Here is a 16,204-nt window from a genome sequence, read left to right as displayed (position 1 = left end):
AGCTGGCCTCAGGAGGTGTGGCAGAGGCCCGAGGGCCCCTTGTTTATGGCCTGGTCACCAGGTTGCTCTGGGGCCCTCTAGTCCTCCCCCGCACTCCGCCCAGGGACAAAGGAAGCTGCCCTGGAGCACAGAGCTACCCCTGTGGCCTGACCCAATCTCTGCCACGTGGTTTAGGCCCCACAGTTCAGTCTGAACCCACTTCAGGCAAGTCACAGGCCTGCCCCCTGTGGCACCAGCGTCCCCCGTCCCCTCGGCCTGTCCCCTCTCAGCACCCCTCTGCTCCCCGTCTCCATTCCAGCCGCCTGGCCCTGCCCACCATGGCCTCCGCCGACAAGAAAGGGGACGGTGGGTCCGTGCCCAGCAGCCGCCTGCAGAGCCGGAAGCCTCCCAACCTGTCCATCACCATCCCGCCGCCCGAGACCGCAGCGCCCAGCGAGCTGGCCAGCATGCTGCCCCAGGTGAGCGGGCTGGCCCGGGCTCCTGCCCCGCCACGGTGACAGGCGTGCGCGCGTGACACCTGCACCCTGAATGGGAGTTTCATCTTGGGGGGACGGGGGCGCCGGCCTGGAGAAAGGGTTGAGGTCCCAGCTGGGATGTGGCCGCCCTTGCCACCCCAGCCCACCCCGGTGCGGGGTGCGCCTCCGTAGTGCCGGGTGTCTCGGCATCGCAGCCTGACCCCAGCGCCTGCCGTCTCCTCAGAGCCGGCGTGAATCAGTGTTTCCAGCCAGCCGGACCGTGGCTCCATAAAGAGCTCATTGAGAACGGCCGGGCCGGCCCACAGGGCACCGTGCTAGTGCCGCCCACGCACCCGGCTCCCTCTGGCACACAGTGGCCGTGCAGGGCCCTGGTGACCAGGGCGCCCCGAGGGGCAAGCAGGCCATGCGTGCTCAAAGCAGAGGAAACGGTGACTTTACATGCAGGATGAGAGCAGCTTGAGGGGAGACTCGGGGAGGGGGAGCGGGGTGTGCCCTCTCGGGGCTTTCACACTAGGAGCCAGGCAGGATCTGGCCCTGGGAGGCCTCAGCCTGACCGCTCCCTGCCTCCCCCAGAGGCCCAGGAACCCAGCCTACATGAAGAGCATCAGCCTGCAGGAGCCGCGGGCACGATGGCAGGAGGGCGGCTCGGAGAAGCACCCTGGCATCCGCCGCCAGGCCTCCCTGTCCCAGAGCATCCGCAAGTGAGCCCCTCCACCCCCTTGCCCCTGTGGCTTCTGGGCACCTGGACATTCTGGGCCTGGTCACTGTGTCCCTTGCCAGAAGGCATGGGCAGGCATCAGCAAGCAGCCTCTCCCAGCAGGGTGAGAACCTAGCACCACGCCCGGGGGCGGCAAGCCTACTGGGGCTGTGCCTGGTGGAGTCACAGGATAGAGAGGAGGGGTTCAGGGAGCCAGGGGCACCCCACACCCCTCAGATTGGCTTCCAGAGGCTGCCCAGCTCACTCCCCTTGTTCTGTCCAGAGTCACCTCGGCTCATCTGGCTGTTGGGTTCCCAGTTTGGGGCTTCTCTGCCCCCCGCCCCCCGCTTCTCCTGCACACACACAGGTCCTGCCTCATGTCACCTCCTGCCCCCTTCCCTGCACACACCCATGTCCCCTGTCTGTGCCCTACGCCCGCCCTGTCTGACCCCCGCGCCCGCCCTCTCTACCCGCAGGGGCACCGCGCAGTGGTTCGGGATCAGCGGCGACTGGGAGGCAAAGCGGCAGCACTGGCAGCGCAGGAGCCTGCACCACTGCAGCGTGCGTTATGGCCGGCTCAAGGCCTCGTACCAGAGGGACCTGGAGCTCCCCAGCCAGGAGGTGCCATCCTTCCAGGGCACCGAGTCTCCAAAACCCTGCAAGCTGCCCAAGGTGGGCTCCACCAGGTTGGGGGCGGCGGCTTCACCAGGCCCCGTCGGCTCTGCTCACCGCCTCCCCCTTCCAGATCGTGGACCCGCTGGCCCGAGGCCGGGCATTCCGCCACCCGGACGAGGTGGATCGGCCCCATGCCCCGCACCCGCCGCTCACCCCAGGGGTCCTGTCCCTCACCTCCTTCACCAGTGTGCGCTCCGGCTACTCCCACCTGCCCCGCCGCAAGAGGATGTCAGTGGCTCACATGAGTTTTCAAGCTGCTGCCGCCCTCTTCAAGGTAAGAAGACGGCACCTGTAACCAGGGCACCTGCCAGGAGCTCCCGCAGGCACCTGCCTCTGTGCCAAAGGCAGTGGATGCCCTGGGACCCTGGGCACAGAGGGGCCTGTGGCCAGGCCCACCTCTGGTCTGGGAAGCCGGCCTGGGGCTGGCACCTGAGCCGGGAGGTGGAGATATAGTCACCACTCATTTGCTCAGGCTGCCAGAGCCTCCGGGTGGGCACCGGGGCTGCCCCAGAGGAGCTCCCAGCCCAGGTGAGGGCAGTGTCACCATGAGGGTGGTCATGCTGGGCCCACCCGGAGAAGGGGCTGCCCCAGCTGATCCAGGAGGGAGTGCAGAAAAGTAAGGAAAATTCCCCAGGAAAGGAAGGAGGGGAACGGCATCCTCAGCAAAGGGAACAGCCTATGCAAGGGCCTGGAAGGAGGGGATATGGCCCTTTGGGGGAGCAGCAAGTGGTTTGATAAGGGTTTAGTGCGGTGGGTTACAAGAGGAACAGCAGGAGATGGGGTCAGAAAGGTGGGCAGGGGCCTGGCGGGCCTTGCCAAGAAGCCAGGATGGGGGAGGAGACAGCCCAAGCCTCAGGAGTGAGGGTGCAGAGTGTGGGGGGCCGCCCAAGCTGGAGGGCAGGAGGTCCCTGGGAGCCCACCGGGGAGCGGCCTTTAGGCCGGGAGAGCCTGGCGCTGTGCTTCCTGGCCTCACCCAGCCCCTTGTCCCCACGGGGCCCCTGCCCTCGGCATGCTGCCTGCCCCAGGAGGGCGGGTCTGGTGCTGCCTTTGGTGCAGGCGGTGAGGCCTGATGGCCGGGCCTCTGCCGTGCAGGGGCGCTCGGTGCTGGACGCCGCGGGACAGCGGTGCCGGGTGGTCAAGCGCAGCTTCGCCTACCCCAGCTTCCTGGAGGAGGACGCGGTCGACGGGGCTGACACATTTGACTCCTCGTTTTTTAGTAAGGCAAGCATGGAGTGTGGGCCCTCGGGCAGGGCTGGGCGGCCTGGGAGCCAGGAGAGCTGACCAGCCAGCTTGTGCTCTGCAGGGAGCCCCTGGGAAGCCCACGGGCCTGCGGGTGGGATGGGGTGCGCCCCTTCTGGAGCTCTCGACCCCCATCTTTCTGCCTAGCCAAGCAAGGACCCAGACATGGGGGATCGGGGCCGGCGGCCGGGGCCTCCACTTCCCTGCAAGAAGCCTGCCCACCCGACCCCAGACTGAGCTGTTGGGGTGTTGGCTAAGTGGGGCCTCACACTGTCTCTTTTTGCGGCCCCCCCACCCCCAGGAAGAAATGAGCTCCATGCCGGATGATGTGTTTGAGTCTCCCCCACTCTCTGCCACCTACTTCCGGGGGATCCCGCGCTCTGCCTCCCCAGTGACCCCCGATGGGGTGCAGATCCCTCTGTGAGTTCCGGGGAGTCCATCCTCCAGGTGGAGGGAGGTGGTTCAGGGGGTCAGGGGCTCCCAGACCTCAGCTCTTTCCTCAGGGCCCGCTCTGGGGTGGGAGGGGCAGCAGGCTGAGACCCCTGTCCCGCCAGGAAGGACTACGGCCGCGCCCCGGTGCCCGCGGCCAGGCGCGGCAAGCGCATCGCCTCCCGGGTGAAGCACTTTGCCTTCGACCGGAAGAGGCGGCACTACGGCCTGGGCGTGGTGGGCAACTGGCTGAACCGCAGCTACCGGCGCAGCATCAGCAGCACCGTGCAGAGGCAGCTCGAGAGCTTCGACAGCCACCGGTGAGCGGCGCGCCCCGCCGGCCCCCGTCCCAAGCCCCTGCACCCCTGCTGTCCTGCCTCCCGCTTCAGACAAGTGTTGAGGGCCAGCACGGGGGCCTGGACAAGCCCCCACAGGGTGGCGGGGCATATGTCAGAGGAACAGTTGGGGCCGGGGACTGAGCTGGGGCTGCACGAGAGCCTGGGGGGAGGGGCGGTTCTCGCAGCGCCTGCTAGCAGTGACCCCAGGGTGAGCGCAGGGGCTGGGCTGCTGGTGGCGAGGGCCAGGGTCAGCAGGGCAGGCATTTGCTGGGGGAGAGGAGAGGTGGGGCGAGCATCCCGGGCAAAGGAGGCGGCATGGGCAGCGTGTTCAAAGGCTCCTGGGCTCCAGGAGCTGCAAGAAACAGAGGGAAGAGGCAGGGAGGGAGCCCCGTGGGCTTGGTCCTGAGGTCAGTGGGAACAAGGGAAGGGGTTCAGACAGGTGCCCGCTGTAGTGGAAGATGAGTCGGAGGGGACACAGGGGAGCGCCGGGCGTCCAGGCCTCAGCGGGCTCTGTCTGCAGGCCCTACTTCACCTACTGGCTCACCTTCGTCCACATCATCATCACGCTGCTGGTCATTTGCACGTACGGCATCGCCCCCGTGGGTTTTGCCCAGCATGTCACCACCCAGCTGGTGAGTCCCAGAGGAGAGTGCTCCCCGGGGGGCCCAGCCTTCCCTGACAGGCTTTGGCTGCTCGGGCCACCGATTCCATCCCACGGCAACACCCCCACGCAGGAGGGGCTTGGGCTCACCACAGCTTTCCCGTCCTGGGATGGGGAGCCCTGCCCGCTGGCGCCCTGATCCCTGTCCTCCCACCTCTGCACCAGGTACTCAGGAACAAAGGTGTGTACGAGAGCGTGAAGTACATCCAGCAGGAGAACTTCTGGATCGGCCCCAGCTCGGTAAGGGGTCCAGGGAGGCTGGCATCTCAGCAGGGAGCAGGGCTCAGCTTGCTCAGTAGCCTGGCTATTCAGGGGATCCTCAGGGGAGACTGCACAGAGCAGCCAGGTTGGGACCGAGCTCACCCCCACACCTGCCCCCCGCCAGATCGACCTGATCCACCTGGGAGCCAAGTTCTCACCCTGCATCCGCAAGGACCAGCAGATCGAGCAGCTGGTGCACCGGGAGCGAGCCCTGGAGCGGGACTCAGGCTGCTGCGTGCAGAATGACCACTCGGGCTGCATCCAGACCCAGCGCAAGGACTGCTCGGTGGGCACCGGCCCCAGCCTGTTGGGCACCTGGCACCGTCCCTGTTTGCCCCATCCTTGGGAAGCAGCCCTTCAAGACAGCGAGCGTGTCCCCACCCCCTTCCTCGGTCCTCCCTGTCCCACCCTGGCCTCCCCACGTGGCCTAGCATGGCCAGGGCCTCCAGTGCCTGACCAGATCCCCAGCCCCCTAGCCCCAGGGAAGTAAAAGCTCGGCCTCTGGACCGTCAGCCGGGTGGGGGGCTGGGAGATGGCTCTCCCGTCCTGAGGGTCCTGCCCACTCCGACAGGGTGGCCTTGTCCTAGCCATGACCAACCCTCCATCCTCCAGGAGACTTTGGCCACTTTTGTCAAGTGGCAGGACGACACGGGGCCCAGCATGGACAAGTCCGATCAGGGCCCGAAGCGGACTTCTGGGGCCGTGTGCCACCAGGACCCCAGGTACCCGCCAGGCCCTGGCCCAGGCTATCTGAGCTAGAGTTGAGGATCACGGCTGCACCCCCCGTGGGGCTGTGGGCTGGGGGTGTGGCCGGCAGGGGGCTGCAGCCCCTCACTTGGCCCCATCTGACTTATGCCTCCAGAACCTGTGAGGAGCCAGCCTCCAGTGGTGCCCACATCTGGCCTGATGACATCACCAAGTGGCCAGTAAGAGGGGGGACAACTGGGGGAGAGCGGTGTGTGCAGGGCCGGCGGGGACCTGCCTGTGCCCCGGCTCACCCGCCCGGTCGGCGCCCGCCCGCAGATCTGCACTGAGCAGGCCAGGAGCAACAGCACCGGCTTGCAGCACATGGACTGCCAGATCCGGGGCCGCCCCTGCTGCATCGGCACCAAGGGCAGGTGAGCCGCCCGCCCCGCGCCACCACCGGGCGCTGGCCCCGGCTTCGGGGCCACCTGGGGTGTGAGCAGGGCGAAGGGGAGCTCACCCCGGAGCCTGGGTCTCCACAGAAGCCGCTCCCTTCCTGCCAGCCCTGCCTGTGGGGGCCACAGCCTGGGCTCCAGGGAGGGGGTGAGTCTGGGGCTCTGACGTGCCCCTTGCCCCCCCCAGCTGTGAGATCACCACGCGGGAGTACTGCGAGTTCATGCACGGCTACTTCCACGAGGAGGCCACGCTCTGCTCCCAGGTGAAGCCATTCCCGGGGCCGGAGCGCGCGTCCCCCTGCAGCAGGCGTCCAGCTCGGCCCCCAGCTCGGGGCTATGGCAGGGCGCTGACGGCTGTGTGCCCCCCACAGGTGCACTGCTTGGACAAGGTGTGCGGGCTGCTGCCCTTCCTCAACCCTGAGGTCCCCAACCAGATCTACCGCCTCTGGCTGTCTCTGTTCCTCCATGCTGGGTAAGGGGCTCCTTGCTGCCCCCCTCCAAAGGCCCCCAGGCCCCTGGATCACTGAGGAGGGGCTCCTGGGCCAGGACTCCGCTGGCACAACCCGCCAGACCCCGTGCTCCTGGCTGCCAGGCCGGTGGCTGCAGGAGATGTGGGCAGGCCGGCTGATGCCCAGTGTGTCTGCCCCAGCCTGGTGCACTGCCTCGTGTCTGTGATCTTCCAAATGACCATCCTGCGGGACCTGGAGAAGCTGGCCGGCTGGCACCGCATTGCCATCATCTTCATCCTCAGCGGCATCACTGGCAACCTCGCCAGTGCCATCTTCCTCCCATACCGGGCAGAGGTAGGTGGGGGGCCCCTCCCGTGCCTGTTCCACGGCAGATGGAAGCTAAGCTGGGGCTCAGCAGCCGATCCCTTAATCCCGGGCGCGAGGAGCAGCCATGCTCCTGAGACGTCAGCTCCAGAGAGAAGCTTCTGGGCCTCTGTCCTCTCCCTGTTCTTCTCCGCTCCTCACGGTCACCACTGCCTCCCAACACCTCGTGGGCCGAGCCATGAAGAGTTGTCGGGCGGCCCTTCTTGACCTGTGGAAACGGTGCTTCAGCAAACGTTGCTGCCAGGCCAGGGCCTGTCCCCTCCGTGCCGTTGGCTGCCTGGAGCAGGCTGGCCTGTCCTGACTGTTGCTCCGGGCACCTAGTAGGTGCTCAGGCTTTCCAGAAAGGTGGGGGGAACAAGCCCAGCTGAGAGGTCCAGCCGCTCCACTGACCCTGGTCTCCAGCTTCAGGGTCCCCACCCCGGGGAGGACGACCCCGTCCCCCATCCTAGGGCTCCTGCCCAGCTGTGCCAGGGCCCCTGCCGGGCTTCCTCCCTGGCCCTGGAAGGGACACGTCTCCCCCTCCCCAGGTGGGCCCAGCTGGCTCGCAGTTTGGCCTCCTGGCCTGCCTCTTCGTGGAGCTGTTCCAGAGCTGGCAGCTGCTGGAGCGGCCCTGGAAGGCCTTCCTGAACCTGTCAGCCATTGTGCTCTTCCTGTTCGTCTGCGGCCTCCTGCCCTGGATCGACAACATCGCCCACATCTTCGGCTTCCTCAGCGGCCTGCTGCTGTCCTTCGCCTTCCTGCCCTACATCACCTTCGGCACCAGCGACAAGTACCGCAAACGCGCCCTCATCCTGGTGTCCCTGCTGGCCTTTTCCGGCCTCTTCGCCTCACTGGTCATCTGGCTGTACGTCTACCCCATCAACTGGCCCTGGATCGAGTACCTGACCTGCTTCCCCTTCACCAGCCGCTTCTGCGAGAAGTATGAGCTGGACCAGGTGCTGCACTGACCATGGCCTGCTGCCCACGGAGCTCTGATGTCACCATGCCCGGGCTGGGCCTGTGTAGAGCACCCCAGCCCGCCCTCCAGAGACCCCACTGGGCCTAGGCACCCACACCAGGCCAGCCACCCTGGAGCCATCACGAAGGCCCATTCCTTCCCCAGGCCTTGTGGCCCTGGCCCAGGCCAGGACACCCCCAGCACCTTCCTCACAGCTCAGGGTGCAGGCACTGACCTCTCTGTCCCCTAACTGTCAGGTCCCTCTCCTGGAGGCGGGGTTCTTTCTTCCTGGGGTCCTCAAGCTGCTGCCGCCTTCTGCCCCATGGTTACGTGGGTGTGTGGGCTTCCACCACAGTCCCCTCCAGTGTCTCCTGCCTTCCCCTGTGGGCCCAGGCCCTGCCTTCATCGGCGGCCTGGTGAGTTTGCCCGGAAGGCGGCTGGACATGGTGAGGGTGGGGCAGCTTGTGCGAGGGCAGGGGAGAGAATCAGCAAGAAGGCAGCTGGCCAAGGGCCAGGGCTGTGCCCCCACCCCCGTCCACCCCTCCCACCAGTGTTCTGCCTCTGGGGGCTGCCCCCACCTTGGCCTCAGTCCTGCCCCAGGTAGGTGGGGCATCCCAGGACCGGGCCCCAGAGGGCACCCAGCCTCAGGCCCATTTTTTTACTACTTTATATTATGGTCCTGATTTTTTTAAAGGAACGCTAAGTTTGTATGATGATGTCTCAAATGTATTAAATGGTATTCTTCTCAGAAACACCTTTGGTTCTAAGGCCTCAGGCAGCATCAAGACTGCAACTTTATTTAGCAGGGGGCAGGAGGATGTGGGGGGCAGCCGTGAGGAGTTGGGGAGCAAGTGCTTGGCAGTAGAAAACTTCAGAGGGATTTGGTTGGATCAGGTACCAGGTGGGGATCCATTAAGAGGGCTTGGTTAAATCCGGGGGTCCCTGGGGTCTCCCAGCCTTGCCTCTTATGAGGGCAGGGAGGGAGTCTATTTGGATTCGCAAGTGGGGTGTAGCTCGACCATTCTCCCCAGCTGGTGCCAAGTCCACTCCCTGCACCTGGGCCTCACCCCAAACTCCCCCCATGCCTGGGAGGCACAGCTACTTAGTGTGTCCTGGATCAGGGTGCTTATCGGTGGGGGTGGGGGGCGGGGGGCTGTGGGTAAGCTGGGAGGCCCCTGTTCCCAGCTACCCTCCAGTCCAGGGCTGAGTCCAGAAGGGGCGTCTCCAGGGCTGACAATTACAAGGGCTCCCTCCCTGAGCAGGGGATCCCCGTGAGGACACTGGTGCTGAGCCCCTTCCTGACCCCTGTCTCGAAGTCCCCCCACTGGTCCTTAACAAAGTGGGAGGTGCTGAGGCGCCACCCCCACCCCCACCCCGCTGACCCTGCCCAACCTCAGGCAGGCAGACTGGGGGCTGTGGCCACACTCTAGCGGGGCAGCCTGGATGGCAGAAACTGCCCCTCTTTTCATTCGGTGCCTCCCACCCCCACCTGGGGGATCACTCCCTTCATGCTCAGTGGGGGCTGGGGGGAGCCCAGCCTCTGGCTCCAGGCTCAGCAGCCGCTGTTCCTGCGCAGGGACGCGTGGCCCCGCAGGCAGCAGTGGAGCTCGGTGAAGGCCAGGGAGCCCGCGCTGGCCGCGCAGGGGCCGACGGGCCGGAAGCCACACCGCTGGTAGAAGGGCACCAGCGCCGCCTCGCACATGAGCGCGGCCCGGCGCACGGCGCGCTGGCCACCCAGGCGGTGCAGGTAGCGCCACAGCAGGACGGGGCCCTTGCCCTGCTGCCGGGAGGCGCGGTGCACCGCCAGCACGTGCAGGTGGGCCGTGCGGCCCCCGGGCCGGTGCAGCGTCAGCGACTCCTAGGGAGAGAGGGACAAGGCCCCGTCGCCTCTGCGCCAGCTGCCCCAGCCTCCCCCTTGGGCCAAGGGCAGGGTCTTGAGTTTCTCGTCAGGGTCCCCCTCCCACCCAAGGAGGCTCCAGGCAGACCCTTCACGAGGGCCTCTGGGACCCCAAAGGGGCTGGGTGCTACATCCCGGGAGGGACGGCTCAGCTCTGGAGGACACCCAGCCCCCGCCCATCTCCCCCCTGGCTGGCCGGCTGGCCTCTGCGGACAGCAGGTACCAGGGCAGCGGTGGGCAGCGGCCTGCCTTCCATGGCCCTCACCTGAGTGAGCCTCTCCTCATCCCACAGCGAGCCGATGACGAAGGCTACGAGGCGGCCCTCCTCGAACCAGCCCAGGGACAGCTCGGGACACAGGGTCAGGAAGTGCCGGATCTCATCCAGATACAGGGGGCAGGCGCCCGAGACGGACAGGAAGGCTGCAACGGGAGGGGCGCTTGGGTGGGGATCTTGGGGGTCGCCATTCAAACCCCCACTGTCCACCGCACACCCAGGTCTGCTCACATCACCCCTACAACCCTCCCCGGGGGGCTTCCCAGGGGGGCCCGGGACGCTGGCCCCGCCCATGTTCTTAAACCCGCGCCCCCGTGCACAGGGGCTCCTCCAGCACCCCGGGCCCGGTGTAGGGGCCGCTCACCTTCCCGCTCGATCTCGAACACGCTGGTGGCGTCCTCTGGGGTGAGGCAGCGAAACTCGCTGGCGGGGAGCGTGTGGCGGCGCTGGCGGCTCGGGGCCTCGGCCGTGCCCAGCGGCGGCTGCGGGCCCACGGGGGGCTGGCAGTGCGTGCCCGACCTGGACATGCTGGCTGCCGGCTCCTCCTTGGGCTTTCCCAGCTTCGGAAGTGGCTCCTGCAGACAAGGAAGAGATGCCCCCCCCACCTGTTGGCGGGAATGAGGGTCCGGGGTCCAGACCTGGTCTCTGGGAGGGGCAGTCAGGAAGCTCCCTCTTGCCTCTTTTGGAGCCGGGGCTCTGGGGCACTTTGGAGGCTGAAAACTCAATGCTTCTGCCCACGCTCCCCCCTCAACCACAAGTCCCTGCACAGCAGCCCCTCCCAGCCTCCAGATTTCTGGCCTCACTGCCCTCTAAACCCCAGAGATGGTGGGAGGGCTGGCCTGGGCTCAGAGCCTGGGGCACCCCAACATTGCAGTCCACGGCAGGAGGGGCGTACACCTCCCCTGGCCCTTTCAAATGCAACTGTGCTGGGATGGGGGCGTCTAACCCCAAAAGAGGGAGACTTTGGGGGATGAGATGGTGTGGCCAGGAGCTCCTCAGGCACCCTGGGCCCTGGAGGGAAACACCCTTATTCACAGCGGGCCCTCGAGGAGCCCCCGCATTGACCCAGATGACCTCAGATTGGGTCATGCACACTGGGCGGGGCTGGGAGTCTGGAGTGGGGAGGAATCCGAGACACCTGCCCACCCTGGCTCAGGGCTGTGCCCCCTTGTATCTGTTTCCCAAGACACCCCCACCTTAGCCCCCTGCCACGTCTTCTCTGCCCTGGCTCCACCACCCGTCCACCCCACTTCTTGAGCCCCAGGCAGGTGTTCCTGTTCCCGAAGGCTGAGGGCCCGGGCAGTGTCTCACCTGCAGTAGGGACCCCGACTTTTCCACCACAGAGCCAGTCACCCTGGGGACTGGCCGTGGTGCCGGAACGGACAGCGGTGACCGTTGTGTGCGTGGCCGCTGCAAGGGCCGGTGATGCTCGGTCTAACCCCCGCCTCCACGCGGCCCTGCAGGACAAAGCCCCGCTTCTGCGGCTGAGGGCGAGACGTCAGCGCGGGGCGCCCGGGGAGGGGATTACGGGGGCCACCTGGGCCGCGGGGCTTGGGGAAGAGCAGGGCTAAGCCTCACGGTCCAGCTCTAATCCTGCTCCGTGGCCAGCTGGCAGGCAGGGCGCCCCCTCTGTGTCCTAGAGGCCCGGGCAAGCCCACCTGGGAGGGGCCCCTCCCGCTCCGGCGGCTGGAAAGCTGCCCCTGAGAGCCCTTCTTCTGCGCCATCCCTGGGCGTGTCCCTTAACCCACAGACAGCCCCGTGGCGCTGCTGACCCCGTAAGGACCCAAGGTTCGGAGGGGTTCATAGCCTGCTGGGGGGCTAGCCTGTCAGCACAGGGAGGAGCAACCCCAGGTCTGTCGCAGTGGAGCCGAGGGCCCAGAGGATGATCCAGGTGACCTGTCCACGCCTCCTCAGTTGTCCTGCTGGTGCTCAGTGTCCCCAGGTCAGAGTCCCCCCAAGCGAGAGAGCCGCCGAGGGACCCATCGGCCTTAGGGGACTGTGCCCCATCTGGCCCGAGGACGTGCAGGGGGAGCCGGTGAGCCTGGAGAGGCAGGCAGGGCTGCGGCAGCGTTCGGGCTGCGTGAAGACTGTGGTGCGCCACGGGACGGGCTCGATGCCCAGACCCTCCCGTCCCGCCCTCGCGACCACCTCTGTCGCGTGCGCAAACGAAGTCTGGCGTAGCCAAGCGTGCCTCTCAGGGTGCTCCGGGGAAAAGCCCAAATCCGGGGTGGGAGTCGTGTCCTTGTGCCCCCGATTCTACCGTGGTGCCCACCATCGCCCCTCCGCTTGTCGCATCTGTCACCCCACATGAGCAAAAGATCCTCAGAGACTCGGCCTTCCTGCCAGCGCCTCTGCCCAGGCCGCTCTCCAGCTCCCACCCTGGGATACGTGAAGAATCCTTGGTGGTGAAGCATCCGCCACTTTGGAGGCCCGAGGCAGCACCTGCTCCAGCTGGACGTCACCTCCCGAGGCCGCCTCTCCATACACCCAGTGAAAGCTGGAAGAGCAAGAACGCCCCCCCCCCGGAAACAAACCACACCTGCCCACTGCACACGAGGCAGTGGATGCCCACGAAATTCTAGCTCGCCCAGCGGAGAGGCAACCAGCCTCGTCAGGCGCAATGGCGGTGGCATCACACCGGGAGCCGGAGATCGAGCGGCCCCAGGGACCCCGTGGGCGCCCTCTCACCCCCGCGTTGGAGCCAGGACAGGTGTCCACTGGGACCTTGGGGTGCCGGTCGTCTAACGTTCAGTCCTGGATGCCGATGGGGGCAGGCGGGCGGTCACCAGGCTGCCCTTCCTACACGCGTGAGTGGGGCCTGCCGGAGGCTGCCACTCGCCTGTCGAGCCCGCTGCCAGCGTTCTCTGACTACAGCCGCCTCGGCTCCAGGGCGGCGGGTGGGGGGAGCTTATCTGTGGCTGTGAACTTTTCCTCTGGCACCTGAGCCCCAGCCCAGGCCTCTTACTCGGCCCTCCCCCCGCCTCCCACCGCCTCCAGGAGCCCGCTGGCTCTCCTCCCCTCGGGCTCACACGCTCCCTGCGCAACGCCCACCCCATGCTTGCCCCAGCACGGCCAGCCCTGACCGCCAGGCTCCCACACTGCCCAGCAGAGCCTGCCCCTGCCCCCCTTGGGCCCCGCAGGGTTCCTGAGCTTCTGGTCCTGCAGGTGCCCGCAGGTGCCCGCTCTCACCCATGGTCCAGAGCCCCTGGGGTGCCCCGTGCTCCACACACTTTCTCTCCAGGTCCCCTTCCTCACCGCCCCTCTGCTGTCTGAAGTCCCAGTAGACCCCCAGAGCTCACCATGCCCCCCAACTGCTTCTAGGCGGCTTCCCGCCTTCCCATTATGGGGACCCATTGCAGACCTCTTGTGCTTGACCCTCCAGCCTGGGGTGGGCGGGACAAGCCCAGGCCTTTAGCCCGCGGGACCCAAAGAAGGCCCCCTCCACCTCCTGGCCCTGCACCCCCGCCGCGCCCCCTGGTGGCCACTTGCCGCTGGAGCCGGGCAGCCCCCACCCAGCCTCTCCCAGCCCCTCTCCATGGACGACCCAGACCTGTGCTTTGCAGACAGTACTCCCCCCGCCTCCAGAACCTCAGCAGACAAGATGAGGCAGTGCACTAAACATGGATAAACCGGGGGACCCGACACCCCACGAGGCAGCAGGGTGATGCCCGGCCAACTGGAAGAAAGTGACAACCGAGCAACAGAGACAGGGAGAATGAAGGAATGTGGGGGCACGGGGCCCAGGTGGAAAGACAAGGACGCCCTGTGCAGTGGACGCTGAGACACCCCCCACCCCCAGCAAGAGGGACTGCAGGCAGCCCAGTCCCTGCCAAGGGGCCTGCAGCGCCTATCAAACACCCACCCGCCTCCTGGGACCCCGGGGTCGGCCCCCAGGGGACTGCCGTGGAATCCCTCTAGGCTGCAGTCGGAGAGGCCTCAGGAGGGCAGCTGTGAGCAAGGTTGCAGGTTTAGCAAATAAAAATGCGGAACAGCCAGCGAAGTGGTAAGTATTTTTACAGTATCCAGATGTCTCTGAAATGTTTACTCTAAAACATTGTTTCTCCAAAATTCCAACTTGACCCGGGGTCTGTATTTCCTCTGGCATCCCCCTCCGTGAGGCCCGAGAAAAGGAATGGGCAGCACGGGTCAGGAAAGGGCAGTGAGGAGCCAGGAGTCGCCGCCCGCCCAGGGCAGGAGTTGGGAGCGCCTGACTCCTGCGCCACCTCCCTGAGCTCTGGCCTTGCCATTCTGGGGAGGGGGTCACAGGTGTGTAGAAGCCCCCAGGGGAGTGTAATGTGTCATGGCCCCGAGGCTGCCATTTGGCTCCAGTTTGGCATCCTGTTTCGGGGGGGCGGGGGGCGGGGGGGCAGGTAGTGCCCCCTGCAATGCAGGTTAGGGGGACTTCAGACCTCTGTGGCCCTGGAGCCTCCCCTCCCTAGCAGGGTCCTGCTGTGGAAAACAGCCAGCACCCCTAGCTGAATGACTGCAAACTCCTGAGGGTCACTGGGGCCCTGCCAGGAAGAGGGGGGGATAATGTGGGCTCCAGCAGGGCTTCCCGGGGAGAGGCGATGGCCCACCTTAGAGCGCCTTCTGCCTGCACTCCCCGTGGGACGGGCCCCACACCCCGGCCCTTCCTGGCCACTGTGTTTGTCTCCAGGGCCGTTCTGAGTGCCCAGGGCTGTCCAGAGGGCTTGAGGCTGGGCCCAGTTTGGGGGTGAGGGGCCAGGGCGTAGAAGAGCGCCCTCTACCTGCAGCTCCCTGAGAAGGCAGGTGTGGCTCCACAGCAGGCACCCACCACAGCCCATCTCCCCAACAGGCGCGGCCCCTGGAGAACAGGGTCACAGGTGGCATTGTGAGGGCCGGTGTGGAGGAAGGTGGCGCTCAACCTCGGGCTGTCTGGAAGCCACTTTGCATAGATAGGCTGACTCACTCCAGGGCCCAGCGGGGCCCTGCGCATATTTGGGTTCAATGTCTGCCATGTTACACAGGCAGGTTTCCTCAGGAAACTTCCAGAGTCTTCAGGAACAGAGGTGTCAAAGGCAGGGTGGGATCGCCCCCTCCTGGAGAAAGGAGGCATTTACGCTATCGGGGCATCTGTCCCCAACTCCCCCCCCACCTTCCTGTAGAAAGATCACTGAATGAACACAGAATGATAGAGACTTTACTCTGGTAGCCCCAGGGGAAAAAGCCGAAGGAGACAGGTGATCTTGATTTTAATGTATAAGACAACTGGGCCTCCCCGGTGGCGCAGCCGTTGAGCGCTGGGTTGCGAAGCTGCCCGCAGCCTCTGCAGCGCCGGTTCCACCCCCAGCTACCAGGTGAGGGTGTACTTCGTCAGTCTGTCTGTTCTGCTCCCTGCTCTGGCTCTGGTGAATTCTCTCACCCTCCCGCGCTTCTGACTGTACCCAGTGCTTGTATAAATAAATAAATCTTTAAAATATATATATATGACAACTAATGCATTTTATTTAACCTAATATATAAAGTGTTGTCATTTCAACAAGTAATCAATATAAAAGTTGTCAATGAGATATTTTATATTCTCTTTTGCACGGACAGTTAAAATCTAGTGTGTGTTTCACGCGACAGTACATGTTAATTCAGAGCAGGTGACTGGGGGTTACTGTAACGGGCAGCACAAATCTTGAGGTTGAGGGCTGTGTGTGCGCACACGTGTATGTGTATAGATGTGGGTACATGTGTGTGCACGAGGGGCGAACGAGCATTGTGTGCATGTGCATGCAGATATGTGTGTGCATGTGTATGTGTGTATGTGTGCGTGCTAGTGTGCGTGTGTGTGCATAAAGGGTGTGTGTGTGATGTGAGTGTGCAAGCATGTGGGGTGTGTATGTTCTTCTCCATATCTAGGGGAGATGGAGTGCCCCATAGACCTGTTGACTGGTCGTCAGGGCCTTTCTGGGAGACGTTGGTTTCCGGGAGACACACATGGGCTGGATGCCGTGAGACAAAGATGAAGGAGACACGTCCCTGCGCCCCAAAGACCGCGTCCCTGGGAGAGACCCGTGTGCAACCGATGGCCGTGCTCAGCCACGTGTTACCAGGTAAGGGGGGAACAAGCAGGGGCATGGGGTGCTTGGAGGTTTCAGAGATGAGAAGGCCCAGGTGGGGTCTTGTAAGGTGAAGAGAAGCGCGTCAGGGGAAAACAGGAGTTGGAGCCGAGGAGTCAGAAATGACCAGCACAGCGAAAACCAGTCTTCGACTTTGTGAAAAACACCCTGGCTGCTGAGGGAAGAGGGAGGAGGGCGGGAGGGGCTGGAATGGGCTAGGGCAGGGTAAGGGGGGAGTTGGTGTAGGGTCACTGAGGTGTGTGCACATCCGGAGAAGAAG

The 16,204-nt window shown here is 65.2% G+C and overlaps 2 protein-coding genes across 4 annotated transcripts; one reads left to right on the top strand and one right to left on the bottom strand.

The window, feature by feature from the left end:
- Positions 1-317: 317 nt before the first annotated feature.
- RHBDF2 (rhomboid 5 homolog 2) lies at positions 318-7,695 on the top strand (the record flags this gene model as incomplete). 3 transcript variants are annotated; one of them, XM_084237408.1, is made up of 17 exons in its annotated part: positions 318-458; positions 1,050-1,177; positions 1,650-1,845; positions 1,919-2,122; positions 2,941-3,069; positions 3,389-3,507; positions 3,642-3,836; positions 4,375-4,486; positions 4,681-4,755; positions 4,901-5,062; positions 5,389-5,498; positions 5,639-5,702; positions 5,800-5,894; positions 6,103-6,178; positions 6,287-6,387; positions 6,565-6,718; positions 7,276-7,695. In XM_084237408.1, the coding sequence occupies 17 exons, from the start codon at positions 318-320 to the stop codon at positions 7,693-7,695; spliced, it is 2,481 nt and encodes an 826-aa protein (XP_084093534.1). The 3 variants fall into 3 exon arrangements, with proteins under 3 accessions (XP_084093534.1, XP_084093533.1, XP_084093535.1); XM_084237407.1 differs by having other exon boundaries at positions 318-493; positions 1,025-1,177; XM_084237409.1 differs by lacking the exon at positions 6,565-6,718 and having other exon boundaries at positions 7,276-7,472.
- Positions 7,696-9,237: 1,542 nt separating this feature from the next.
- Positions 9,238-11,580, bottom strand: AANAT (aralkylamine N-acetyltransferase; the record flags this gene model as incomplete). The annotated part of the gene is made up of 4 exons (XM_084238086.1): positions 9,238-9,543; positions 9,848-10,002; positions 10,221-10,431; positions 11,515-11,580. The coding sequence occupies 4 exons, from the start codon at positions 11,578-11,580 to the stop codon at positions 9,238-9,240; spliced, it is 738 nt and encodes a 245-aa protein (XP_084094212.1).
- Positions 11,581-16,204: the final 4,624 nt, after the last annotated feature.

This window comes from Talpa europaea (assembly GCF_964194135.1).
Source record: "Talpa europaea genome assembly, chromosome: 7".
In the NCBI taxonomy this organism is placed as follows: Eukaryota; Metazoa; Chordata; class Mammalia; order Eulipotyphla; family Talpidae; genus Talpa; species Talpa europaea.
The sequence above is the reverse complement of the archived record's forward strand: the minus strand, read 5'-3'. Positions and strand labels throughout refer to the sequence as shown.